The sequence below is a fragment of the Peromyscus eremicus genome, chromosome 10, assembly GCF_949786415.1.
Source record: "Peromyscus eremicus chromosome 10, PerEre_H2_v1, whole genome shotgun sequence".
NCBI classification, from domain to species: Eukaryota; Metazoa; Chordata; class Mammalia; order Rodentia; family Cricetidae; genus Peromyscus; species Peromyscus eremicus.
The window spans coordinates 39,763,857-39,791,305 of NC_081426.1; the positions used below are offsets into that span (position 1 = coordinate 39,763,857).

Here is a 27,449-nt window from a genome sequence, read left to right on the forward strand (position 1 = left end):
CAAATTCAGAATAAAATTAATGATTTTTGGATAGTTATTTTAAAATATCGAACATGACTGTAAAAAGAAACTAGAGATAAAACTTTCTGATTGAGTGTCATTTCTACTAGGTGTCTGAACTCAGGACAGGAGCTGCAGAAGGACTAGCCAAGCTGATGTTCTCTGGGCTTCTGGTCAGCAGCAGGATTCTTTCTCGTCTTATTTTGTTATGGTATAATCCTGTGACTGAAGAGGATGTTCGACTTCGACATTGTCTAGGCGTGTTTTTCCCCATGTTTGCTTTTGCAAGCAGGTATTGAGTCATTCATTGCTAAAATCTTATTTGAAGTCAGATTTAGGATACCCTCCCCCCACATGCACACCTGAATTATATCTATGTCATTTTGTTGTTGATACACCTTCTTTCAGTAGATGAATGGTAAGAATGTAACATAAATTTTATATAACCAGATTTTTATCTTTTTCCTGCATGGAAGTATACCTTATAGATAAGTTTTGTGCATATTTTAGAATTAAACTTTTCTCTCAAATAATGTTTTTTGTTTGTTTGTTTGTTTTTGTTTTTGTTTTTGTTTTTGTTTTTCGAGACAGGGTTTCTCTGTGTAGCTTTGTGCCTCTCCTGGAACTCACTTGGTAGCCCAGGCTGGCCTCGAACTCACAGAGATCCGCCTGTCTCTGCCTCCCGAGTGCTGGGATTAAAGGCATGCACCACCACTGCCCGGCTCAAATAATGTTTTGCCAGCATACTTGTAAATGGAGTTTTTAGTTTCTCCTTTTGGTCAGATCACTTTATTCAGAAGCTTGAAGTTAGGGAGGGCCAAAAAGGTTAATGGGATCTGAAGTCTTCAGCAGGGCAGATGTCATTGGCCTTGTACTGAAAGCTGGAATTCGTTTCAATAGGACTAATCAGGAATGCTTTGAAGAAGCCTTTATTCCAACTCTGCAAACACTGGCCAATGCTCCGGCCTCATCTCCTTTAGCTGAAGTAGATGTCATAAATGTTGCTGAGTTGCTTGTTGATCTGACAAGACCAAGTGGATTAAATCCTCAGGGAAAGAATTCCCAAGATTATCAGGTGTGTATGTTAGCCTGTGCGTGGCAAATACAACTGAATGAATATCATTGTTGTTTGATTAAAGAATTCCTTTTGCTGGGTTCTTTGAAATGTGATGAATTACATTTATATTTCGAGGTTTTTGTTTTTCTGGTTTATAAAGTAGTTCCAAGAGGGGAACAAGATCTTTGGGGAAATGTGGAGAAATCATGGAAATAGAAATGATCATTGCAAATGTTTTGCCCTTCATCATTTCCAATACCTTTCTCCTTACTTCACAGGGTAATCATTGAAGTAAAGACCTCTGTTATCTGAGACTCATTACATCTGCAAATGTAATGAGGACAATTTAAAGGCAAGAGTTTATCTAAAGCTTATTTTGGCTCTTAAGTAGAGCATATAAGTCAACTGCAAGCTCATCTATAATTTAATTATAATTAAACTGGGTTTTAAAATCCTTTAATGACATTCTTGAATACTTTAGAAATTTGATGTCTTAATGATTTCAGATGCCAACTGGAAGTTGACAGTTTTGTTCTATTTGTATATTTTTTTTGTTATTTAGTGACTACTCTCACAACATTATATATTATTGAGAAGATTATATTACAAAGGATATTAAGCAAAATATGTTAAGGAACAGTTATTAGCTATCAAGTGCTTTTGGAATTTAGAAAAATATAAGATTTCTTATAGGAACAATTAGCATATCATTAGTTTTACTTTATTTGCATTGTTGGGAATTACAACTAAGGTTTTGTTGGTGCTACACAACTGTTTTACTGCTGAATTATATCCCCAGCCCTCTTTTTATTTATTATTTTGAGACAGGGCATTATTAAGGTGCTCAGGCAGGCCTTGAATTTGTAGTTCTACTGCCTCAGATTCCCAAGTAGCCAGGATTACAGGCATGTGCCATCGGACCTGGCTGCCTTGGGCCTGGTTGGGATTTGAGAAGTGGATTGAGTAGAAATGAAAGATATATATATATATATATATATATATATATATATATATATATATAAAGACAGTAAATGTAGGTGATTATGCAAAGGTTGGAGTTAGCCCTATGTGCAATGTATATAGAGGACTTAGTATTAAAGGGTTAATATAGGATGAGACCTACTTACCAAGAATACTCATTTAATGGTCACTGATGGTTATATGAGGTGACTTGGTGAGAAAATTTGGAGAAAGCTTGAGAGGCAAAAGAGATGGCTAAATCTAAGAAAAGTCTATAGTCTTTTTTTTTTTTTTTTTTTTTTTTTGTTTTTCGAGACAGGGTTTCCCTGTGTAGCTTTGTGCCTTTCCTGGAACTCGCTTTGGAGACCAGGCTGGCCTCGAACTCACAGAGATCCGCCTGGCTCTGCCTCCCGAGTGCTGGGATTAAAGGCGTGCGCCACCACCGCCCGGCTGAAAAGTCTATAGTCTTAAGTGTGAGTAACAGTATACTTCATAGAATTCTTAGAAAAGTGAGCAACATATTCTGGGGTATAGGTAAGATTGAATTCGCGTCTAAATAGTTTCAGTTGATTGTACAGGAGTTCTAGAACTGAGATATTCTTTTGAGTTGCTCAGAATTGAAATGAGCTCCACTGTGGTACCTGTGCATTGTTTAGTCATTGGGTGTGGACTGACCTTTATGGGCAGTGGTGTGAGTTTGGGAAAGGCCCACGTTCATCAGCCTGGATCATTTCAACAACTGGCTGATACTTCAATCCTAAAGCGGGTAGACCTCTTCTTTGTACCGTAGTACCCACTATGTCTAATAAAAGGAGCTTCTTTTGGAGGCAGGGAGATGTAAATTTAGGTTTAGACATTTTGTGAATGAGACTTTTGCACGATAGCTAGAAATATTTTGTTTGATATATAGAACTGTATTGTGATGAAGGCATTTTCATTTTATAGAGCTTTTTATTTTTAATTTTTTAGGCCTTAACAGTACATGACAACTTGGCTATAAAAATTTGTAATGAGATTTTAACAAGTCCACGCACACCAGAAAATCGTGTTTATACAAAAGCTTTGAGTTCTCTAGAACTCAGTAGCAGTGTTACAAAAGATCTCTTGCTTCTATTGGATGAGATTCTGGAGGTAAAGCAGTTTTGAATATTCTTGAGTAGTTCATGTTCATATATTTAGATGGATGTATTAAGTAATACCTGTTATTATATATTCTGCCTGTTCATTTGAAATAATTGTTTCCTTCATGAATTTCATATAATTTAAGAATGTTTTCAAACAACTTGATACTGATATTGGCATATAACTTTTGACAGATTAATTTATTTTATATCTCTCCCCAGCAAGTAACAGATAGGACATGTCTGAGAGCTTTGGAGAAAATCAAGATTCAGTTAGGAAAAGGAAGTAAAGAATTTGACAAAACTGTAATAGCACAGGATGTCAATGCGACTACAAATGTTCTTCAGAATGAAGACGGTAATTATATTTTTCATTTTTACTGAGATTTTTATTCTGTTTTGATTGAATTTCAGAAATGAACAAAAATCTTTTTCTTTTCATCTCTTGGGAAAAGCTGTTATACATGTGTTTATTCCACTTTTCAGTGTATTTGAGTACATTTCCTTACTAACCATCTCACCAGGAACTTCATTTTGTAGTGTTCACACTTTTGGAATGGTGATTTATTGTAATCATCAGGAGCTGCTAATAGGACTATTTTCTGTTTGTTTTATGTGAGATAAAAAGATGACTTAAAAAAACCAGACTGCCTTTGTTTTTATTTTTGTATGATTCCATGTATAGAAGAATATATGACTCCTCGGAGGGATGTGAAAGGAACTCAAGCATCCAAATCCACACAACGAAAGACTAACAGAGGTAATGTGTGGATTGACTACATCTTACAATACAACTGTTTTCAAGTTAAAATACTAACTTCGAAGGCTTTACTTTCTTAGGAATAAAGTGTTGAATGTCTTTGCGATGCTTAACTTTCTTTACTTCCTTCAGTTGATGGGAATTCTTGATTTTTCTGAAGATTGTAAGATTATTATTGCTCCAGATGCTTTTGAATGAAAAATATACAGAAGATTATATAATTAAGGGCTCTTTGTAGGTAAATTAAGAATAGGTTAAGTTGCTGGGCGGTGGTGGCGCACGCCTTTAATCCCAGCACTCGGGAGGCAGAGCCAGGCGGATCTCTGTGAGTTCAAGGCCAGCCTGGGCTACCAAATGAGTTCCAGGAAAGGCGCAAAGCTACACAGAGAAACCCTGTCTCGAAAAACCAAAAAAAAAAAAAAAAAGAATAGGTTAAGTTGCCAGGAGGCATGCCTTTAATCCCAGCACTTGGGAGGTAGAGGCAGGTGGATCTCTTGAGTTCGAGGACAGACTTGTCTACAGAGTGAGTGCTAGGACAGCCAGGGCTCTGTAAAGAGCCTTGTGTCAAAAAACAAAACCAACCAAACAAAAAAGGTTAAATAATAGTTTTATATATTTTTAGTAGTATTAATGTTTTATGTGAATGAGCATTTTTTTCCTCCTTGAAATTTTTGCTTTTCTTTTTACTTCCCTTTCCCCATCTAATTGCATTTTTTCCCCTCAACTCAGTTTCCCAAGGGGTATCCAACAGTAGAGAATTTGTTGGAATAAATACTTATTTACTAGTAGTGGACCATGTGGAAAAAAATCTGAAATTCAAAGCCTTTTTAATTGTTTTATTAATTCCTTATTACAAAAGCAATGCATGCTTATTACAGAAGAATAAGAAAGTACATCCAAGCAGACCTACCATCAAGAACACTAATAGTCCCACCCATGAGCCAAACATGATTTGAATTATGGAAAATAGTTTTATGGCTCTGTTCTAAGTGTATTTAATCTTTTCTAGAATAGAATCTGGCCATAATAATGTTTCATAACAAGCCAATTATTTAAACACCAATTACTGGATATTGTTCCAAATTAGTTCCATATTCTTGGATGTCTTCCTGGGGATAAATACATTAGTGAAAGCAAATAAATAAACTCTGAGGGGGAAATATGTAACAATGAATACAGTATATACAATTTTCAAATAAATTGTCAAATGAACAATTGATTTTGATCAGATTTTAGTTACAGAATAAAGTATGAGCACTCCACCTCTTTTTTTTTTTTTTAATAGTCCAAACTTACTGTATAAATTCTATATTTTTCTTCTTAGAAATGAGGAATCTTGCAGGCCAGATTTAGTATGTCTCTCTCTCTTTTTTTTTTTTTTTTTCCCAGAATAGGTTCTCATATATCTTAGGCTAGATATATTCACTATTGACTTTGAACTTCTGATTACAGGTTGGGAATATAGGTGCTGTACTACCATGCTCCATTTTACATGGTCACTCAAACCAGGGCTTTGTACCTGCTAGGCAAGCACTGTACCCACTGAACTACATTCTCCAGTTCTTAGTTCTCTACCTTGTAAAATAATCTAACAAGTAAATCCTGGTGTATAGAGATCCTTTTTTTTTTTTTTAAACAAACAAACATTGAATTATATTTAAGAACATTTGAATTTGCCATGTATACGTTTAAGTATTTTACAAGCAGACTATTTCTTGCTGTTTAAATTTGAAGCAAGGTATGACAGTGTCAGACTGTAATAACAGCTATTCTAGAGGCTGTGTGAGGATAGCTTGAGCCCATCAGTTCGAGGCCAGTCTAGTTAGGCAGTAGTGCTTCAAAGATAAACATACATAATAAAAATAAAGTTCCATTTTGGAGCTGTTCATTGATTGAATTTACCTTTGTAATCTTTTGCTAGTTTTTCCATATACACTGTACCCTGCTGTGAGAGAAAACCATTAGTGTGTGCAATCATTCACTTGTGCACTAGTATGCACATGGAGGCTAGAGGACAGCCTGGGGTGTGGCTCCTTAGTCATAGTCTACTTGTTTTGGAGACAAGAGTTCATCACTGGTTTGGAGTTCTTCCAAGTACTGAGCAATAGGAATCTGCTTGTCTCTTGCCTTCCCAGTGCTGAGATTGTGAGCTTGGGCCATCACACCTGACTGTTATGTGGGTTCTGGCATTTCAACTCCAGTACTCATCTTTAACAGAGCCAGCACTTTAAGAACTGAGCTATCACACCGAGCCTGAGATGTTTTTATCACCTTATGTGGTGAGCTAAAGTTTGCATCTTTGTCATGTATTTGTAGTGCTCATCCAAAGAAATTTATGTAAATTTTAGTCATTTTCCCCCTACTGTAGTGTATTGAGAGCATAAAGGTGGCTAGGAATAAGAAAATGTGTTGAACAAGATTGTTGTGCTGAAAGTAAAGATTTAGAAACCCTGGAAACTAGATTTAGGAACATGAAACCATTTAAAATTTTGCCAATAAATTATACTGTCTTTAAGGACGGAGAAAAGCACCAGTTTCATCTAGGACCAACAGGAGACGTCAGGCTCCTGAGACTGACTCTGAAAGGTATGTCATATGTTTCTACAAGACACAGAAGATGCTAATTAACTTTTATTTTGCTCAGAAGTAGAAAATTGTAATTTTCTTGTGAGAGAAACTTGGTATATTACAAGATAGTAAAAGCCATAAATATCTGTGACTTTGGCAGACAGTCTGAAATTCTCCATCAAGAACATTAGACTTATGAAGAGGTGTGTATTTTTATTAGTTGGCATCACCTTCGTAGTAGTTAATGTGTAAATTTCCATGTATTCTCATTACCTGACCTTGTGTGTATGACTCTTTATCTTGATTTAGATAACATTTGGATTCTTTCTGCTATAGTTCTGTTTATAACTTTAGTTTATTAGTGGTTTGTATTAATAGTGTTTATTCTCAGTCAATGTCAAGCCATAGTGGAGCCTGAAAAGTTTGTAGCTGTCTTGCATTCGTTTATTCACTGGTATTGGACTGTGCATATTTTCTTAGATTAAGTGCTTTTGGGAGAACTTAACACTGTTTTGGTAATTTACTAACTTTATTAAGAGAACATAGTAATGTTTTTTCACTTGAATTCCAAAACTGTTTAGGACAGATTGTTGTGGTCTCTATGTACTTATAAGCTTAACTATAAAAGCTTGGTGTTTGCTTCTTTCCCTATATGACACCAGGCTTCACCAGTAGATCAAAAATTACCAAATTAGCCAGTTGTTCTGTGATTCATGTGGCAGGGCAGCCATCCAGCCAGTGTTTTTTGGTTATTGCTTGGGATTTTAGTTTTAAGCTTAGTTAATAGACTCAGGCTATCAGTTATACACTGTTAGAATGTCAGAAACTAAGTTTTCTTTATAAATATTCTGACTTTTAAAGCTTATATCTAAATGAATGTATTTTCAACATCTGTCTAGTGATCATGATGTTCCAGAACCACCATCAGAAATGAAGATGAGATTACCAAGACGAGCCAAGACAGCAGCACTAGAGAAAACTAAACGTAATCTTGCTCAGGTGCTTAATGAAGAGCCGAGTTAAGAGAGCTGATGAGGACGGAGTCCTTTGAAGTTGTGCTTATTTCTTTGCTTTAGTAGTTACTGTGGTAAAATAAGAAATACCTGCTGTGTTTCTGGAAACATGGAACGATGCCACATGACTTTGGCATCTGTCAGTGTGATCCATCTGCATGGATCCAGACTTATTTTTATTAGAATGTTAAGTGGGCCTAGGAACCTGCTTTTAAATTAGGTTCCCAAGGTGAACCCTATGAAACTATGACATTTGGAAAGATGTATCATAAGCCCAGTAGCTTATATTTGAGAAGCTTAAATAGAGTAGATCTAACATAGGTGACAGTGTCAGACAAATGGCATTTGAAGGGTGAGTACTTACAGCTATACAGAAAGCTGCTTATTACCATTGAGGACTGGTATAATGAACCAAAGCATTCCTTATTTACATGAAACAATGGCTTTGAAAATTGTATGATTCCCATATTAAGTATTTATTTGATAATCTTACCTCTGGGTCATTTTCTCTTCCTAAATCTTTCCATATAGGAACACTTGTTTATGAATGTTTCTGGATTAGGGAGATGTCCACACACATTAATCATGAAGAGACATTGGTTTTTGGCACATCAAAGAATAATCTAGTTGGAATGATAAACAGTACTAATCGGAAATAAAAGTTATAAGAAGTCATCTTTATGTACTGATTTATGAGCAGTTTTTTTGCTATCAATTTCAATTATCTTTTAAAATTGTCACTTATGAAACATAAATGTTTTGAAAGCTGCATTGTATAAAAGTAGTCCTCTTTATTTCTGTCATATCCAATGAAACAACTATATTATTTCTGATAATGACCTTTTCTCTTTATTTTGTATAAAAATGTTCTAACATGAATTTTTTATTAATTGTGCTTCTTTAAATTTATTTGCCAGAGGCCATTTATTTCAACTGATGTTCTGAGATGGAGTGAAGGTAATATTGCTGGTTTTTAGAACCAAAAGGCTATTCTATGTATATAATATGTGCTTCATAGAACTCAGAAAAGGAGTCAAAGTTACAAAGCAAGAATGCTCATTAAGCAAAAGGAAAAGGCAGATCTGTTAATGATATAAACCAATGAAAAACATTGTTGTTCTTCATCTCTTGGCTGTGTCTTTTCCTGTGCTTCATATTCCTTATTGTTATAGCTCCTGTTAAATCCCTGTCTTAAAAAAATTCACAGAGAATAGGAAGTAAGCAGGACAAAAATGGTATATAACACGATGTAAGGGAAGCCTCTAGGAATGAACTATGATCCCATTTGTACATGTGCAGAGTATCCAAAAGGAAAGATGCTATGATCATGTAGACACTGTACCAAAAGCTTGCTTTTCTGACATAGGAAAACCAGCTTTTAATCACTAACCATTAGTAGTAGTCTTAACTACTCAGACTTTAGACAATAGCCATGGCTGCATGTGTACTTTGCATCATTAGCATAGTAAGGAATATTGTCCGGCTTCTACAAGCTATCCCTGTAAGCTTTGGAGTAAATTGCTAAACTACAAGAAAACCAACAGGTATAAAAACAGTTATCTTTTTTTTCATTCAAAATTGTTAACTTAAACCAGTGTTCTTGTTTACCATGAGGTACAAATTTGCTGAGGGGTAAACATGCAATTGTGCCATTGCTCTTATGGCCCACAGATGAGAGTTTTAAATTACAGAAAGAGAACTGATAACCTAATTTTTTTTTTTTATGAATGAAAACATGCTGTTTGATAAGCTAATCAACCTTTTTCTATACATATATAACTTTAGAAGAGATATACTTCCAAGTGATACCTTTGCCTTTCCCAGTTTGCTTCGAGGTAGTTAATATCCACCTGTTACACAACTGTTCATGGGTTAGGTCATTATCACACACCTTTACAATACTAGCTTTCTAAATTACAGAATCTGTATAGGTCAAACTGCACAGAAATAGAACTGGGCAATTACATATTTAAACTGAGGGCATTAAAAAATTCACCAATAAAAAGAGAAACATCAAAATCTGCTTTTGTTGCAAAACTCCACTATGGTCTTGTGTAATATTTGTAAAAAACAGAATTATAATAAAAATGATTAATGCTAATGATTTAATATAAAGACAGATCACAGGACTAGAAACATTTTAGGATCAATTGGTTTTCATGAGAAAGAATATTGACATACAAAATAAAGATAGTGCAAGAACTACAGACTATTTTTCTTCATTTTTGAGATTTTGGTTTTGAACTGTACAGCTTTCTAGAGATGCTGCTGTTAGATTCCATTCAATAGGATGATTAAGGCACATCTTAATGGGGCTCAATGGGCAGCTTGCTGTGTTCCCATCAGACAAATCCACTCTCTCATCAGTTTTCATTTGTAGTACTCTGTAAAAAAAAATAAGTATTAGGCATTTTAAGTTTAAATTTCAAATTGTCAACTTTGTAGAAGAAAAGTTTGGAATACTGTTTGCACCCTAAAGCAAGTAAGCAATGTATTTATCATCCTGACAGTTCTTGTTCTATATGCTGCCTTAGTGAACTGTGATCAACTATGCCATGTGTAAGTATGCCTCAAGTTGTTCACTCAGATACCCCAGTACAAAAGATGTCAATCACTTCATTAGCTTATAGAAGAAAGGCCTTAACTTACTGGAAGGTTCAACCCTTTAGCATCAGGACTACTTTTAAGAGAATGAAGATTTGTTAATTCCTGTTGTGTTCTAGACTCATTCACATGCAATTGTCTCATCTTAATTCCATAGCTAAGCAAGGCTGTATATTTACAGTGATGAACTGAATCTCTGTAAGTTAACTATAAATGATGTCATACTGTACTGGTGTAGAACTGGAAACATAACCCTTCCTCTTTTCCTTGCTCTGTTAGTTTTCTAGTGGACTGATTAATCATTAGGAGTGGACAAAAAAAGTAGGCATGTTTTGGTAGAAGAGTATCAAGTTGTGCAGCTTGTTTATCTGGTGGCCAGCTTGACACAGGAACAGAGGTAGCACCTACAGGATATTTAGTATTCTGCTTGCGTTTTCTTCTTGCTTTTTTTTTTGAGACAGGGTTTCTCTGTGTAGCTTTGGAGCCTGTCCTAGAACTCTGTAGCCCAGTCTGGCCTCGAACTCAGAGATCCGCCTGCCTCTACCTCCCAATTGCTGGGATTAAAGGTGTGTGCGCCACCACCGCCCGGCTTCTTCTTGCTTTTTTACATTACTGGAGTTGATGGCTTATTTGGACTTAGGTTGGGTTAGTCAGAGGTTGTCTTCCATGTGGTTATTCTCTAATACATGCCCTCTGGTTCTTGGAAGACTGTTCTCTTATTTCACATGCGAATGGGCACAGTCCCATTTGTTTCTGAATGTCATTACTTAGGTAACCTTGCCCTCCACTCTGCTTAATCAGACCTTTCCATGTTTCAGAGCCTGACCCAAATCTTGCATCTCAGAACCTATTTCAGTACTTGGTAAAACAATGAAAGAATTTTTCTTGGTTCTCCACTATTGTTCCATGTCTGATACCCTCTTCTAGATCTTAAAGAAAGGAGATTGGTATGCTTAACTCTGGAGGTAAAGCAATGCTGAATATGTGGCAGTTGCTCAACAAAAATAGAAATAATGAAATGCCTCGAATAATCCAGCTCCTTAAATTTATGCAAACGAGTCCAGAAGATAAGTTACTCCACTTTATAGGTAATGCCTACTCTTAGGCTCATACTCTGTTTAGCATCTTGACAAACACTAACTTGTTAGGTTTAACTATTAGTTTAAATGAATTGCAACGCTCTTAAGCTTTTTCCAGCGGGGTATTTCTGAATCTTCCTATTGGTAATGAGAATATTGAGGTATCTCCATGTAAGTGACTTGATAGAATTGGGCAGTGGCACATTCAGACTCCTGTAACCTATTTCTGATTTCTTCTGTACAATTTACAGTTACTTAGTAAACCAAATCTGCTGTACCATGTTTTAACACTACTGGCAATCTCAGGGTTTTTTCTCCAGGCACAGACCTTTTCTACTAAAAGCATGGTTTCAGTTTATATAATTAGATAGCAGGCAAAACAACAAACTATAAGTTAGCTTGTTAGTCATAAGAATATATTAGGTAAAAGTGAAAACAGATGCAATTTGTAAATATTAACATATTTAAAATAATTTTTTGCTTGACAGAAAGATCTAAATGACTATTAAAAGTGTTGAATTTTAAAAAATATATTTGGTTTATTGTTAGACTAAGGTACTAGGTATCTCACATTTTTTTTTCAAGTTAGCGAGACTGTTTTTCTTAACTATAAGAACTGCTACTTAAGAAAAATAAAAATGGTATTTTTATTACCTATAATTTTGTTTACATTATGTATGTGTCTTTGTATGTGGGTATGAGTTCAGTGCATATGTGATTATAGTTCTTTCAGAAGAAGTTATCAGAGCCTCTGGAACTAGAGTTATAGGTCTTTGTGAGCTGCCCGACTTGAATGTGGGACCTAAATTTGCCTCCTCTGTGAGAGTAATGTATCCTTAACTGCTGAACCATCTGTCTAGCATAAAAACCACTGGGCTACCAAGTGAGTCCCAGGAAAGGCGCAAAGCTACACAGAGAAACCCTGTCTCGAAAAACCAAAAAAAAAAAACAAAAAAACAAACAAACAAAAAAAACAAAACCACCCACTTTTGTTTTGGAGGGTGTTTGTTTTGTTTTAGTACTGGGTGAGGATTGAACCTAAGACATCACATGTTTGGCAAGTGATCTAAGTGATGTGCCACTGACTGAACTGATCATAATTTTAAAGCAAGTATTTGATATACACCTTTCTGAGACCTTAAGGTAAGCTATAAAAACATGTTAATAAAGATGGGTTGGCAGCTAAACATATCAAGTATAAAGCTAAAAAAAGAAAAACAAGTCATAGTCATAAATATTGTTTCATTTGCCATTGTTTGACAATGATGCCTTTAAAGTTAATTTTCTAGAGTGCCATTACTACATAAATGACAAAGTGTGCACAGAACTATATATATGTGCAGAAAATATAAGAAATATATTTACTGTTATTACTATTAACGTACATACTATGTTTAATCCACATATACTACTACAAAGTTCTGAAGATGCTAATTGTCAATCTTTGACCTTATAAAGGCAAAATTATCCTTCTGTCTTTTTATTTGTATGAAAAGTTGATACCTTGTCAGCTTAGGAGAGCCATTTAAAATGCTTTAAAAAGATGGGCAGTGGTGGCGAAATCCCGCACTTGGGAGGCAGAGCCAGGCAGATCTCTGTGAGCTCAAGGCCAGTCTGGTCTACAGAGCGAGATCTAGGACAGGCACCAAAACTACATGGAGAAACCCTGTCTCAAGAAACCAACCCCCCCCCCCCCCAAAAAAAAAATACTTTAAAAATCTGGAGCTATATATCAATTAAAATGTTCTGGTCAAAGGAAGAAGCTGGAGGAGCTACTTATCCTAAGTCAGGTTTCTTCTGTCAAAGCAGGAAGCTAAACAGAAGCGAGGGTTGACTGAGACAAAGGGACTCTCAAGTGGATATCTATACATTTCAGATTATTTCAGTATTAGTGATCTCATGGAGCCCAAGGCAATTTAAAGGGTATGTATGTGTGTCTGTAATGTGTTTTTTGAGGGTCATGGAACCTCATTTGTTTGTGATAATAATTACTGATAATTCTAATTGTAAGAATAAAGAACATTTAGTATATCTAGCTTTAAATTAATTGAGGCTTGCTCATTAGTAGAGCTGTGGTGTCCTAGACAGACACTCAACTACATTGTTAGTTATGTGACATAGGCTCACAATAAACTTTATCATTAGCTAGCCAACATACAAAGAAACAGTAAATTTTGGTGTAATCTACATGTTTGAAAATATCATTTATAGAACATGTTGAACAGGTTCTGTATGAAAAGTCTCTTCTGTAATCACTGTCTATTAAATCTTAGAGAAGTGTCTTGACCATTATACAACCAATAAATGGAAGTATCCTGTATTATCTATTCCCCTACCATACCTTAGTTAAAATTCTGCCATGATTCTCTCCTGTTAATAGCCACTACTTATTTCTCATAATACTTGGGAGATAGAGATTTATTTGCTTTAGGCAGCAATAGCCCCTTATGAGAGCCCTGTTGAGTACATCCAGCTTCCTTGTAGCAGTAGCTAAATAAAGAGCTTGATTCATACCCTTCAGTTCTACAAAATTAGGGTGTAGATGGACATGGGATCCATGTCTATCTCTTCAAAGGGAGTGAGAAGTCACTGTATGCACAGATAAGCTGGAGTTTTGTACAGTGACTGTAATGTGCCTCTCCATCAAATTTAAAATAGACAATTGAATTCTACATTCTGCATGACTTGTTTACTTTCCTCTAAAAATATATTAAATACTTAATATGGCTGAGCTTTAGTCTATAGCTTATTGTCTCCATGAATCTATCCAAATACAAAGTCAAGTTCAGCACTAAGCTAGTAAGAGAACCTTCACTAAGCAGTTACTCAAGTGAAGGATTTTTTGGTGTGCTAGAGTATGAGTTCAGAAGTTACTACAAAGCAAAGCTTTTCAGTTCCTTGAGGAGCCCACACATGCTCACCAGCAGGTCTATATGGTGACTGCAAAACCTTAACCAAGATCTATCTGGTGTATTAGGAATGTCAAACATGTGGTATATGCCTTCAGAGCTTGGTAAGGACAAGGAGAGAAGGTATTCATGAATTATTAACAGAAAAACAAAACTGTAGTTAAGTTAGTAAGGGCTAAAGAGAAAAGTTAATTCGAGCAGAGTGGAAAAACTGGTATAAGAAACATTCAGAATGGGTCTTGGCGGATGAAGATCTTAATTCAGGGCAGAGGGTTTTAGAGCCTTGGTTCTCATCCTCAACTTCACTGAGTGTGCATTTTCTTCATCTTTCCACTTAATGGTAATGGAATGATTCTGTTTATGTCAAGCATAGACTATATAAAACTTCTGGGCCACTTACTATACACTGTATAGTTTCTCAAGAAATGTGAGCTAATGTTACTCCGGTTAAAATCAAAGGATGCATGTGTTTTCACTGATAGTAAAATATCATAGATTTTCTGTAATGTCTTTAGGTAAGAAGGGACTAGAATTAAACCTAAGGGCAACTAAATGCAAGAGAGTCACAGGATCTGAGCTAGGTACTCAGGACTGGATTGGCACACTGCAAAAGATTATCATTTTCTGTTTGTTTGTATGTCTTAGTTTTAAGTACAAATTTCCAATGATGTGGCACTGAAGAATTATATAAAGCATGGGTAGTTAAAGCAGAAAGTTTTACTTTCACTTTTGACTTGTTTATAATATGATGTGATTATTTGGAGAGCAAAAAAACCTATTAAGAGCAAAGACTTTGCAGTTTAGTAATTGTGGAGTTTGTTTGATTCACCTCCTAGAAGCATGTGTGCTTGGTCCCCAGCCCATCTACAGTTTTCAAAGATGTCAGGATTTCTAGGAGGTAGGGACTAGTGGGAGGTGACTGAGTCATGACTGCTTTCTTGAAGAGATTAATGCTTTTTCTTATATAGTGCATAAGGCTTTACAGGAGGCAAGATGACTTGTTTAAAAGAACAAGCCTGGTTCTTTCATAGTTTCAGTTTCTTGTCTTCTCTCCTTTTCCCATTTAAAGTCCATGTTAGTGTCATGCTCTTAAGTCTTGAGAACCATGAGCTAAGTAGACCATTTCTTTACAAAATACCCATTTGAAGTATTGTGCTACAGAAATAAAATAACCAAGAGTCTTAGGTATGTGATTTATTCCAACAAGTTTTAGAAAGATCACATAAAATTTTTATATATAAAGGTGGCACAAAGCCTGTCAGACTAGAATACAAGTGTGTGTGCTTCATAATGGGAATATGATGTCAAAGTGTGTTAGAGTAAACCATGGTATAGAAAGTCACAAGGAATTTAGAATAAAGTACTAGTTCTCTATTCTGCTAAGTAACAACAGACCGAGAAAGACAAAATACTCATGTGGATTTTATTGTCAAATATTTGGATTTGTGTATTTAATTTATTGTACCTGTAGGATTGAAGAAACTAGAAAGAGACCATTGGTTGGGGGAGAAGGGTCTTAAAGGAGGGGGGACTATTAGAACACAGTTGTTATCAAGAGAAAGATAGGAAGAGGAGTGGGAGGGTAGATTTTGGGTGAATAATAGGGATCTTTTGAAAAGACTTAGGGAAACCTATTATTTTATAAGCTTTAGAAGCATACACACATATACATGTTCACATGTTTAATTGAAGTTACCCTACATAGGGGATATGTTCTTCTTAGAAGCCATGGACTGCCAAATAAAAAGCCTAGTACCGGGTGTGAGACGCTCCCCCTCAAGCTGTTGCTGAGAGTCTTGGAGGACCCCCCTCCTCTTCCTCTGAAACAATATAGAGACTATTGTCATTGCTCTTGGTTACCCACAAGTACTAGTACTTGATTGTAAGACCATATTGCTGAAAACACCACACATTGGCTACAAGACATGAAGAAGTCAACTTGGTACTGACCAAGAATCTTCCTCTTTGCTGGCTTACTCTTACTGGAATGTACTATGTAAGGCACTGGGGGTGGGCTAGTTATCAGTAGTTTTACCCAACTATGAACCCTGTAACATACAATAATGACTGGTGTGGCAGGATATGTACATGGATGCGTCAGTGGCACATATGTTATGGATCTGCTTTCTGATTGGATTTAAGCCTTGATTCACTGGAGGAAACATGCCTGGTACTGTAAACTTTCAAGAACCCATGGTTAGGTAGCTCACAGACTCTATGGTAAACCTACTACAGTTGTTCCGGTAAATGGATATAATATGAAACTACCTCTAAATTTTTATCTATACCCATTGATTAGTGCAGCTTTCAGGCCACATCAAAGAATTTTCTTTGTGCAGTGGACAGTGATTTAATAAAAACCTGTAACTAGATAAACTGCAGAGAATAAATGTCTGTTGAGTGTTCAGCCACAAATGGCACCCCCTTCCCCCATGCTCAGCAGCCATCATGGAAGTGGAAGGAGAGAATTTAAGAGCCAGAGATTGGGGAGTATCAGAGTGAAACGATGTCTTCTGGATATGATGTGCCTGCAACACTCACCAACTCACAGCAGCTGTGTTTTCCTGCACAAGATAAGTCTGCAACATTCTAACTTGGAGGGAGAAAGGGTTATGAATCCCCACACAAAACTGAGGCCCTATGGGCAGTTGATGGCTTTAAAGGTGTGGCTCCTGATAGATCAATTGTGCCTTCCAGTAGATGGTCCCATACCCAGCAAGCAGTACATGGCTAGCACAAATTAGGCTTGATGGGTTAAAGATGGGGAACACAAAGTTTGGATGTTGTTTAATAACGCTAGCTTGAGGTCCTGCCGTGACTTACGAGTGTTTTTGCACTCTGTTCCCGGCTGCTTTCTTGGGAGTGATCCTAATACTGTTTCTCTTATGGGAAACTGAATGGCTCTCTAGCTCAATTTCTTTACCTGTTCCTAAATTCACCCTTCTGCCCTATCACCAATCACCAGTGTGATTGCTTCAAGTGGTTTGTTGGGAGTGGTGATGACAGCTGATAGGCAAGCCTGCTGCAAGGATGTGAAGGGTCCATGGACCAGAGGTAAGTCAGCTAACAGTGCGATAGTGAGGGAGCAAAACCAAAATCCACATTGGATCTCCATTTGCCAACCTTTGAGTCTATACTCAAGAGTAAAATAAATGCTTGGGGTTGAGTGTTAGGTGGCAGTGCTATTGGGTATTTTCACTTTTGTTAATTGAATCCTCACCATAATGGTTTGAATCAGTGCAGTTTTAACCATGAACAAGAATTTACCACAGCTCATGTTTCTCGTGAACCCTTTAGACCTGGGTGACTTAAATGAATAATCCTGTACTTGCTATCACCATCTCTTTGTGTCTTCACTCAGTAAATTAAGCCTATCTGGCTTCCAGTACTTTCACTCCATAAAAATAGTACTACTTATTCAAGTCACGCGTGACCATCCCATTGATGAGTCCATCTTTAGATCTCATCATGTTTTCTTAGCAACATTCAATATTGTTGGCCCCTGGTATGTCTCCCCCTCAGGGATAGGGCCTTTAAGAAGTAATTAGGATAAACCAGCCATACAGACTACACTGGTATTCTTCTTTGAGGAAGATATACCAGAGTTTTGAATGTAAGAGCACAATGAGAAGGCTGCTATTCTGTAAGCCAGCAGTCAGTCACCAGAAACCAAACCCTGCTGGACCTGGTGGACCTCTCAGCCTCCAGAACTGAAAGCAAGTGACGTGTTTAAGCTGAAAGTTTGTGGTATTTGTGTCAGCCCAAGCCGACTAAGCTACCCCTCTTAAAACAGTTTTTGGCCTTTGAGACCAGACACATTACCTGGCTGCCTTTCCCACAGCATGCCACTTTATTTGGAAATTAAAAGTTGGGATTTCTCAAAGGTGAGTTCCAGGCTTTCTTCACACTCCGCAAGATTTCCTTCAAGGTCCTTATCCATGTTGTGTTTGTAAATGCGATCTCAGCTCAACTCAAGCAACAGCTTCACAAAAGATTTCCCTATCTCAACCCAACAAGTTGCTCCCCGAGAAATTCTAGTGTTGGCATCTTCAACACAGCTCACTGCTGCTTCATGCTTCGATGTTTTTCTCTTCCACTGAATACAAGCATGGGGAGAGCAGAGGTCCTTGCTGCTTTGTTCAGCATTTCTTCCCAGCAGTGAGCACGTAACAACTGGACAAATGCTTGTCGAAAGAATAAATCTGGGAGTTCTGCTTTGGGCCACAATAAAGTAATAGGAACCAGATTTGTCTTCTTGCTTTGAAAGAGCTTAAACCCAAAGTTAAACTACACAGGGCAGGCAGGATGACTGATTCCTACATTAAACAAAGCCTACAACTGACTTGGCACCTCACAGATTTCCAATCTGCATGATTGGGAGAAGAACCCAGAAGGCATTGGAAATGTTTGAGAGTAAAGGAGACAGTTAAGCTGCTGGGCTTGGACATAGCTTGTGTGTTCCCAAGGGTTCATGTGCTCTAGAAGTGCAGCAGTATTAAGGTGGTAGGCCCTCCATTTGGGCTGTCCACTGGGAGGACACTGTCCTCAGAACAGACCTGTTGTAGGTGGTCATTTCATTTTCTGCCTCTCTGCATGCTGTGACCCAGGTTTGGGGGCCTTTGACAAAGGCTGAATAGTTGAGGCTGCTCGATCTTTTGTTCTGCTCTTTATAAAATGTCCATCTCAGGTATTTTTGTTATAGCAACAGAAAATGGACCATTATATTGTGTGAAGGAAAAATAGGGATAGTATTATTACTATTTTGAAAAATAGTATTTGTACAGTTTGTACCTTTATAGAAGTAAAATATATGGCAACAGCAGCACAAAGGCTTGGGGGAGGAAGTGACACTGTTTTGTGATTCATGCTAAGACTCCTGGCAGCAGTGGATGCATAGCCGGAACTGGCCATCTCCTGTGATCAGATTGGTGACCACCCTGGTTGTCATTGGAGAGCCTTCACCCAGTGACTGATGGAGACAGATTCAGAGACCAAACACTGGGCCTAGCTTAGGGAGTCCTGCTGAGGAGAGGGAGGAGGGATTGTAGGAGCCAGGGAGGGTCAGGGACATGGCAGGAAAATCCACAGAAACCGCTAGCTTGGCTCATGGAAACACACAGAGTCTGAACCAACAACCAGGGAGCCTGCATGGGATAAACCTAGGCCCTCTGCATATGTGACAGTTGGGTAGCTTGGCCTTCTTGTGGAACTCCTGGTAATGAGAGCAGGGCTGTCCCTGGTGCTTTAGCTGGCTCCTGGGAACCTATTCCTCATGCTAGGTTATCTTGCCCAGCCTGAATAAAGGGAGAGGTGCTTAGTCTATGGCAGCTTGATATGCCTGCTTTGCTGATGCCCAGGGGAGGCCTGCCCCTTTCTGAGTGAATATTGAGGTGGGGTGGATTGAAAAGTGGGGGGAGGGGATTGAAAAGAGAGGAGGGTGGGGACCTGCAGTCGGGATGTGAAAAACAAATTTAAAAAATTTGTTACTCATGAAATGGTATATTTGAAGGTGATAAGCGAATGGTAATGTATAAACCTAATAGCACCATTTTAAATTGTATTTATGGCCTTGGTGATTCAGTCTAGGCTATCACCCAAATGAGTAAGCACTCTAAGCTATATGCCCAGCCTTCCTTTAAACTTTTCAAGGCTGGACTTATTCAGCTAGGAAGGCCTCAAACTTGGGATCCTTTTGCCTCAACCTCCCAAATATTTGGGATTAGAAGCTTGTATCATCAGGTCCAGTATAACAACCATTTTTTTTAAAGTGAACGAACAGATTAAAGAGACTGTTAAACTATATGGACCCCAAGAGAAGAAAAAATAATAGACTAAATAGAAAACAGCTAATTTAAACTGAATTATATTAATAACATGAAATATAAGTGGCTTAGTAAAAGGCAGAAATTATCAAATTGGAAACAAGACTTAAGCCTCAAACATATGCTGCTAATTATAAAGGCATAATTGAAGAAAATAAAGTTACAGAAAAGATATACCATAAAAATAAAGTAAGCCAGAATCATCACAAAATAAAATAGATTCTAGAATACAGGACATTTTAGGGATCAAGAAGTTCATTCCACAATGAAAAAGAAATGAGGTTAACAAAGTAGTTAATAATTCTAATTATATATGCATCTAATACAGTGCTTCAAAATACATGAAGTGAGACTGAAAGAATAAAGACTCAACCTGAGTTGTAGACTGACTGACACTCCTCTAAGGAACAGCTAAGACTGAAATTAAGTGAGAGTAAACTGACATCCTAAGGGTTATTTACCAACTTGGATCACTGGCATTCACAGGATCCTCAACAGATGTAGCCTCTACACCATTTTCAAGAACTGAGATCATTTAAAAAGATTTAAATGGATTCTGGAGCCTGAAGGCCAAGATGGCTCCATGGGTAAGTGATGACCTGAGTCTGATTCCCAGGGACCCATATGTTGGAAAGAGAGAACTGATTTCCACAAGTTGTCCTCTGATCTTCATATGTGCACCATATATGTACACATGACCACCCATCCACATACACAGATAAGGAAACAGAAATAAAGAAAATGCTCTAAAAGATTCTGGAGCATGAACTAAATGTCAGTTAAAGACTAGACTGATGTAAATTATTCTTTAAAGCCACAACTTAAATTAGAAAGCACTAAGAGGGATCAATAAAAAATCTCAACTATTTGGAAACTATAAACAACAAAGTTCAAAATAATCCACGGGATAGATGAAATAAACAAACTAAAAGAGTAATAGCAGATAAGGAAGGATGGGATGCAGGCAAAAGGACACATGAGTTGTAAGGAGAATATATAAGAAAGCTAACAGTTTTTCTGGTTTCAACTCTTAAGAGTTTTTTTCTCTTTTATTGGGGCAGATAATTGCAAAAAATGTAATTGGTAATGAAAGTGTAAAAGCACTAAGTCAAGCTTCCTGGCTTCAGAATGACCATTCTAATTGAAGTTCATTGAAATGTGGAGTTTGGGAGTGAAAAAAATGTGTGGCTATTTTATTCTAGCTGCATGATGTTTTTATTTGCGAACCACTGCAATGAAATGATTTTTATTACATAATTATAAATTAAAAGTTTCAATTAATGAAACTCCATCAGAGCAAAATTTGAATATACCTCAAGTATTTAGAGAGAAATTTACAACATTATGCTAACATTAATAAAGAATTAATCTTCCTATCTCTGTAACATTACCCTCTAGGCCAATAGTTCTCATAGTGAGGTCCAACAGCGTAAGCATCACTTGGGCCCCACTCAACAACTACTGAATCCAACTTTGTGGATGATGCCCAATAATCTCTTTGGACAAGTACTTCCAGTAACTATAATGCATACTATGGTGACACTTCCGGTGACTATGACCCACTGTTCTAACATAGAACCATCTCATTTGGGTTCTATGCCTTCTTGCTTGCCCTATACCACCTGCTCTTCACAATGTAATCAGAGATCTTTTTAGGATGGTATCACATATCTATCCCATTCACAAGCATTCTGTGTGTAATGGGAAGTTACTATCTTTTCTTCAGACCTTATCATATCTGGTATCATGTTTTCTCCATTTCTCTTGACTTGAAACATACTGGCCATGCCTTTATCTTTGTAACCTAGCAGAGCTTGATCTATTTCCCTGACCCCTTCCTGGAAAATCATTTTGATCCCACTGATTCTCTTGCTGCTTTGTCTAATTAGTTCCTATTCTGTCTTTGCAGTCAAGTAATGGACATCTGGATCAGACAGAATCTTTGTATAATAAACTCATAGCACCACATAGTAATTGAGAGAACTAGTGAGTTCTGAAAATAATTTGCTTGATGTCTATCTCCCTTAATAAATGTAGAAATGAAGGTAGAAAATGCATCTGGTTTATTTCCCATTGTTTCCCATGTGTTTATGATACTGGCTAACACAGAGAAGACAAACCTGGTTTTGGGACTGGGTCTTGAATTAGCTGTGTAGCCCAGCCTGACCTGAAACTTGGGCAGCTCCCCAGCTTCCCAAGGGCTGAGATTATAGGTGTGTACTAAATACAACCAGGAATGACAAACATTTCTGAGTGAATGTATTAACAGAATATAAAATCTAGTTTTCTATGCTCCTATAACAGAAACAACATAAACAACGAACTTTCCAGTGTTGCCTAGAACTACAGGGAGGAACAAGCCAATATTTGATTGAAAATTAAACCAATATAAGCACAGAAAAAAAAAACATTCAGACACCTCTCATGTTTTGACTTTTCTTTTTTGGTAAAGCATCAATAGGTAACTGCATCAGGCTTAGTGTTACAATAGCAGGATGCTCATAGTTACAGTGACGAAAACTTATGGTCTAGGAAAAACGAGGGAAGGAAACAAAGTAGGGCAGCTGGACTAAGTTCTGAGTTCTTTGTTTCTACTGTTCCTACTGGATCACAGCAGAAAAAGACAAGCTACTGAGCACTGCATGGGAGCACCAGGTCACAGAAGAACCTGCCAAGAATTTGGATTTCTTTATTTGTATAAGTATTTGCCTGAATGTATGTCTGTGTACCTTATGTATACAGCACCTGCAGATCAGAAGAGGGTGTCAGATCCCCTGGGACTAGTTGTGAGCTACCATGTGTATGCTAGGAATTGTGGGGCCTATGAAGAGCAGCCAGTGCTTTTAATCATTGAGTCATGTCTCTAGTCCAAATTTTGAATTTTTTGTTTGTTTGTTTTGAGACAGGGTTTCTCTGTGTAGCTTTGCGCCTTTCCTGGAACTCACTCTAGTCCAGGCTGGCCTCGAACTCACAGAGATCCGCCTGCCTCTGCCTCCCGAGTGCTGGGATTAAATTTTGAATTCTTAAGTGCAGAAACAAATGGAGTGGGTTTGATTGCCATGCTTTGAACCACAGCACTTGACTAGCAAGATTTCAAGGTTAGTCTATGTAATACAGCATGCATGTCTCAAGAAAGGATTAAGTTAAAACGAAGAACGAAAGGAAATACAAAAGGCTGAGATTACTTGAGCTGATAAGTGAGGTAACAAGATCATATGAGGCAGATGTAAGGCAATGAAATCAGCCTCTAACAAATGACAGCAGCTGGCCATAGAAGAAGAGGATGATGGCCTTTGAACTTACCTCAGCTAGAGAAAACAGGGCTACAATCTGAAATGAGAGAATAAAGATTTGTAAGATGGAAAATCTGTTGCCCATGGCTTCCCCAGCACCATGCTGCTGGATAAAGATGGATACTGCTCCAGTGAGACACAACAGATACAGTCACAACTGTTAAGAGAAGTAGGGGCAGAACTGGGAATGAACAAAAGTGATGGATCTATTTGAAAACTAGCCAGAATATGTTTTCTAGCTACAACCTATCAAAATCAATAGTAAAGTCATCTGAGCTAACCTCTAATAAGCAAAACCAGGTAGAATGTGATTTAGCTTGGTTTTAATGGTGTTTGCCACAGTATTCCTTTAGTGTTGCATGTTATTTGGATTTTTTTATTTCATGCAGAACAGGGTTAAATATAGCACATAACTTATCTTTATAGTCACATTCTTTTCTGAAACTATCAGAAAACTCTAAAGAAGTGCTCCCAAGTATGGATACAAAAAGTGTGACATAAAAAGTTTATGAAATGTAATTTAACATGCTGAGAAGGAACTGTGCCTTAGGGGAAACGAGGCAAAACTGATCCACTCGAGTCATCTTTGGTACCAGATCACCTTGTACACGTGAGTGTCACAGTGCTGATGTTACTTGGAATCCACCTTTGGACGCTTGTACAGAAAGCACAGCTCGTGCATGTGTCTGAGCCATGTAGGAATGCTTCTCCACAAAGTTAAAGTTAGAATAATCCACTCTGAACCTAAGAGTTTATCCATTATGTAACAATTATGATATTGAATAATAAACTATAATGTCTAAGACTACCCTGCAATGAGGTACCTCAACTATACAAACTGGAAAGAACATCTTGTGTTCAATCATCAAAATGACTGAATGTTCTGAGGGTATCGGAGAGGGTGGGTTAAAGTTTCAGCCTTGGTCTCAGGTAACAGAAGGGATCTATCACAAGTTACCCATAAGTGATACATTTTTGTGAAAAGCAGCTTTCTGAATGTAAAATAAATGAAAATTTTCAGTTATTTTTTTCAGGACAGGAGACAAAATAGGAGAAGCTGATATATTAAATATTTTAAAAATTATGTGAGAATCCAAATTCCTGAGTATTTATAGAAAATTTAACATTTTAGGATGAGTTAAATGAGTCTATATAGTACTTCAAGTCCATAGTAGTTTAGTCTTAACAAGTTCCTCATGTATGTCCAAAGCCAGTGTATGTATACCCAGGTATTTACCAATTAGGAATGGGCATGTTTGCTCTGGACTGGAGAAACATGGACATTAACAAAGGTCTGTATTACTATTTGTTGGTAGTTACAGTCCATTTAGGCCAATATTACCTAAAAATCCTCAGCACCTGGTCCTTCACACACCCCATTTTAAGAATGGGGATGTAGCTCAGTGGCAGAGTGCCTCCCTATCATGTATTTGGCCCTGGGTTCGAGTTCTAGCATCATATATACATATGTAAACTACATCTAATCAAATGCTCATTTCCTTCTCCAACTCTCACATGGTTTGTGCTACTATTAGGAGAGATTATCTGTAATCAGTCTGCTCATACAGATCCTTATTCACAGAATGTTGTTCATAGCAGTTTATCCCTTTAACCTTCTGCTTTATACACATGTTGAACCAAAGCACAACTGGTAGCTGAGATAAAAATACACTATCCAGACCTCATGTTTTGTGAGTGTGTGTTATGTACATGTTTGGGTGGTGTGTGCACATGTGCATGTTTGTGTACATGCATTTGAGTAGAGGTCAATACTGGGAGCCTTCTAATAGTTCCTCACCTTATTGAGACAGATTTTCGACTGAAACTGGAACTCCTAATTTGGCTAGTCTGATGGTTCCAGTGAGCTCCAATCACCCACTCTTCTTGGCCTCCTCAGTGCTGGAGGTACAGGTGTACTTCTGCACCCAGATTTTGTATAGATTCTGGGAATCCCCATTCATGTCTTCATGCTTCCGTAGTAAATACTTTACTAAGTCATCCCTAGCCCCAGAGTACTGTGAGTCTTAAAAAAATGAACTGTAATATCTCAACATTTTGCCCAGGCGTTACTGACTTGTATCCCCACCTACTGTTTCCCCACTTCGTTTGAAGAGAAATAGGAACTTCTGGTCAAGAACAACTTCTAACAATCCCCCCCAGATCCTATAATCAATAACCAATCCCAGGTCTTCCCTCTCATTTTCATACACTCAGCCTTTTTACTTCTCATTGGCTTTGACATTTAAACTTTTTCAACCTCACCTTTAATCTCAGCAAACTCTACTTACCTTTCTACCTCCCGTCTACTCACAGCTCCTTGGTTTTCTGTAGTTATTTACTTCACTTCCCCTTTGACCACTTAGCATCTGACACTGAAGTTGGCTTTTGTGTCTATTAATCCACACAGGTGTTCTCTCCACCAGTAGGCTAGCCCCTTTCTGCACTCACTGGAACTATCTCAACACTCATCATGACTGACTCAAGCACAACTTAGACTCCTCTCCTAAAACAATGTTTTCCTTCAGTCTCTCTCCTCTCCTCTCTTGACTACTTTCATCAGTCTCATTTCATGCATACCTATTTCCTGCACCCTGGGGCGACTCGGATCCTAGGACCCTACAGTCTTACCCTGAGGGACCACTCTCTTTTACTCCAAAGACTTCTACTGATTTGCCAATTTGCCTTGGTTCAAGTCTCATCTCTGGACAGGATTCACATTATCTACCTTGTTTAACATCTTTTTTAAGAAATCCCACTAACTACATCTAAACCCCTAAAGCTAAAAGTGAAACCCTGGAAATGTTCTTTGATGCTCAATTCTGATGTTTCCCTTCATTCCTCTATTTTACTAAGACACTGATTAATTTCATAGACTTCTGTAAAATTTATCTTCTACTTTTCTTGTTAGGGCTTAGAACTTTTCCCTGATGTTGACCTCACCATTTGAATAATGTCTCCCCTAGTGATTCTGACTTTTGTGATTTGATACCTTCACACTGACCACTGCATATTCCCTGTGTTGTACCTTAGCTCTGACAAATTACTCACTGTTCCACATGAGTCAACTTTCTTTATTGCTTAAATTTGCTGCATGGAATTTGTTCTAGTTGAACTCCTCCCACTACTTGTTTTTGAGGTTCTTTCAAGTCTCACTACACATGTAGCAATGTTGGATACATCTGAGTTCTATTTCCTCCTTCATGTTCCATCAGGTCACTTCTTCCTAGTCACATTACTCAGCTTTCAATATGTATTCAGTTTTCTATGAGAAAAACCTTAGCTTTCTAAGAGCAAAGCCCATGATATTAATCACTGTCTCCTGTTTACAACATAAAATAACTTTATTTATATAAACGTGTATGTTTTTCTCACTTAGATGAAATGGAACTTCCTGAAATTTCCACACTGACTAAGAACATATTGTAACCATTCCTTATATAGGAGAAATACAAAAGAATAGAACTGCACTTGCCTTTCTTCCTGTGTCTACATTTAATACAGAGTACGGCAAATGCAGTGAGATCTCATGTATTAAGCACATCTGGACAGTTAATATGTACAAAGGCAAGGCATTCATGATAGAGACAATTCTTTTTCACCAACAGAAACATTTCAAAATTCATAGTATACACCACCCAAGAATTTTTATAGAAAAGTCCTGTGGTTAACAGTCTTTCAAGTCTTCAGTCACTAATTATTCTATGAAAAAGAAAAACACATATAAAACTAATGGTGAGTTTTAGTGTTACTTCCAAAAAGGCAAAAACAAGTATGGACTACCAAGAATAATGAGAAAAAAACACAACACTGTAGGAAACATTTAAAAAACCACATAAACATAACAAATATTGTTATAAATACAATTTTATAAAAATAATGATCTTGTTGATTAAAAAAGAATGTTAAAAATAAAGAAGGAAAGTTATCAGTAAAGATGAATAAAACTTTAAGCAGAACAGGAAACAGTGCTAGCAAATTTTAAAATGGAAAAGATGAAAAACAACTCTTCGTATGATATTAATTTTCTTAAATACCCAAAAAGGATTTTAAAATTAATTCACAAGTGTACTATGAACTATTCTCCACCTTCCTGTTTTAGGGTAATCTTCTGTTTGGCAGGATGAATAATATTAAAGTAAGACTGTGTTTGATTGTTAGGAAATAGCATGGGTAAGACGCTGCAAGGATAAAATACGGTTCTGTTGTAAAATGAATTCATGCAAATTCCTTTTGAAAATCTCTAACAGTATGAGATGAAGATGA

General features: G+C 37.2%; 2 protein-coding genes across 4 annotated transcripts in view; one reads left to right on the forward strand and one right to left on the reverse strand.

Moving 5' to 3' along the window:
* Ncapg (non-SMC condensin I complex subunit G) overlaps positions 1 to 9,686 on the forward strand; it is a 33,914-nt gene extending 24,228 nt beyond the window's left edge. The window contains exons 15-22 of one of the 3 annotated variants that reach the window (XM_059275849.1): positions 111 to 292; positions 901 to 1,075; positions 2,987 to 3,148; positions 3,361 to 3,496; positions 3,824 to 3,898; positions 6,415 to 6,484; positions 7,366 to 7,465; positions 8,011 to 9,686. In XM_059275849.1, the coding sequence (XP_059131832.1) occupies positions 111 to 292; positions 901 to 1,075; positions 2,987 to 3,148; positions 3,361 to 3,496; positions 3,824 to 3,898; positions 6,415 to 6,484; positions 7,366 to 7,465; positions 8,011 to 8,106 (996 nt within the window). In that variant the 3' untranslated portion in view covers positions 8,107 to 9,686. Of the gene's footprint in view, positions 1 to 110; positions 293 to 900; positions 1,076 to 2,986; positions 3,149 to 3,360; positions 3,497 to 3,823; positions 3,899 to 6,414; positions 6,485 to 7,365 lie in introns of all 3 variants that reach the window. The other 2 variants (XM_059275850.1, XM_059275851.1) reach the window with 2 other exon arrangements.
* Lcorl (ligand dependent nuclear receptor corepressor like) overlaps positions 4,750 to 27,449 on the reverse strand; it is a 166,819-nt gene continuing 144,119 nt past the window's right edge. The window contains exon 7 of the mRNA XM_059275857.1: positions 4,750 to 9,863. Within this exon, the coding sequence (XP_059131840.1) occupies positions 9,689 to 9,863 (175 nt within the window). The 3' untranslated portion in view covers positions 4,750 to 9,688. The remainder of the gene's footprint in view (positions 9,864 to 27,449) is intronic.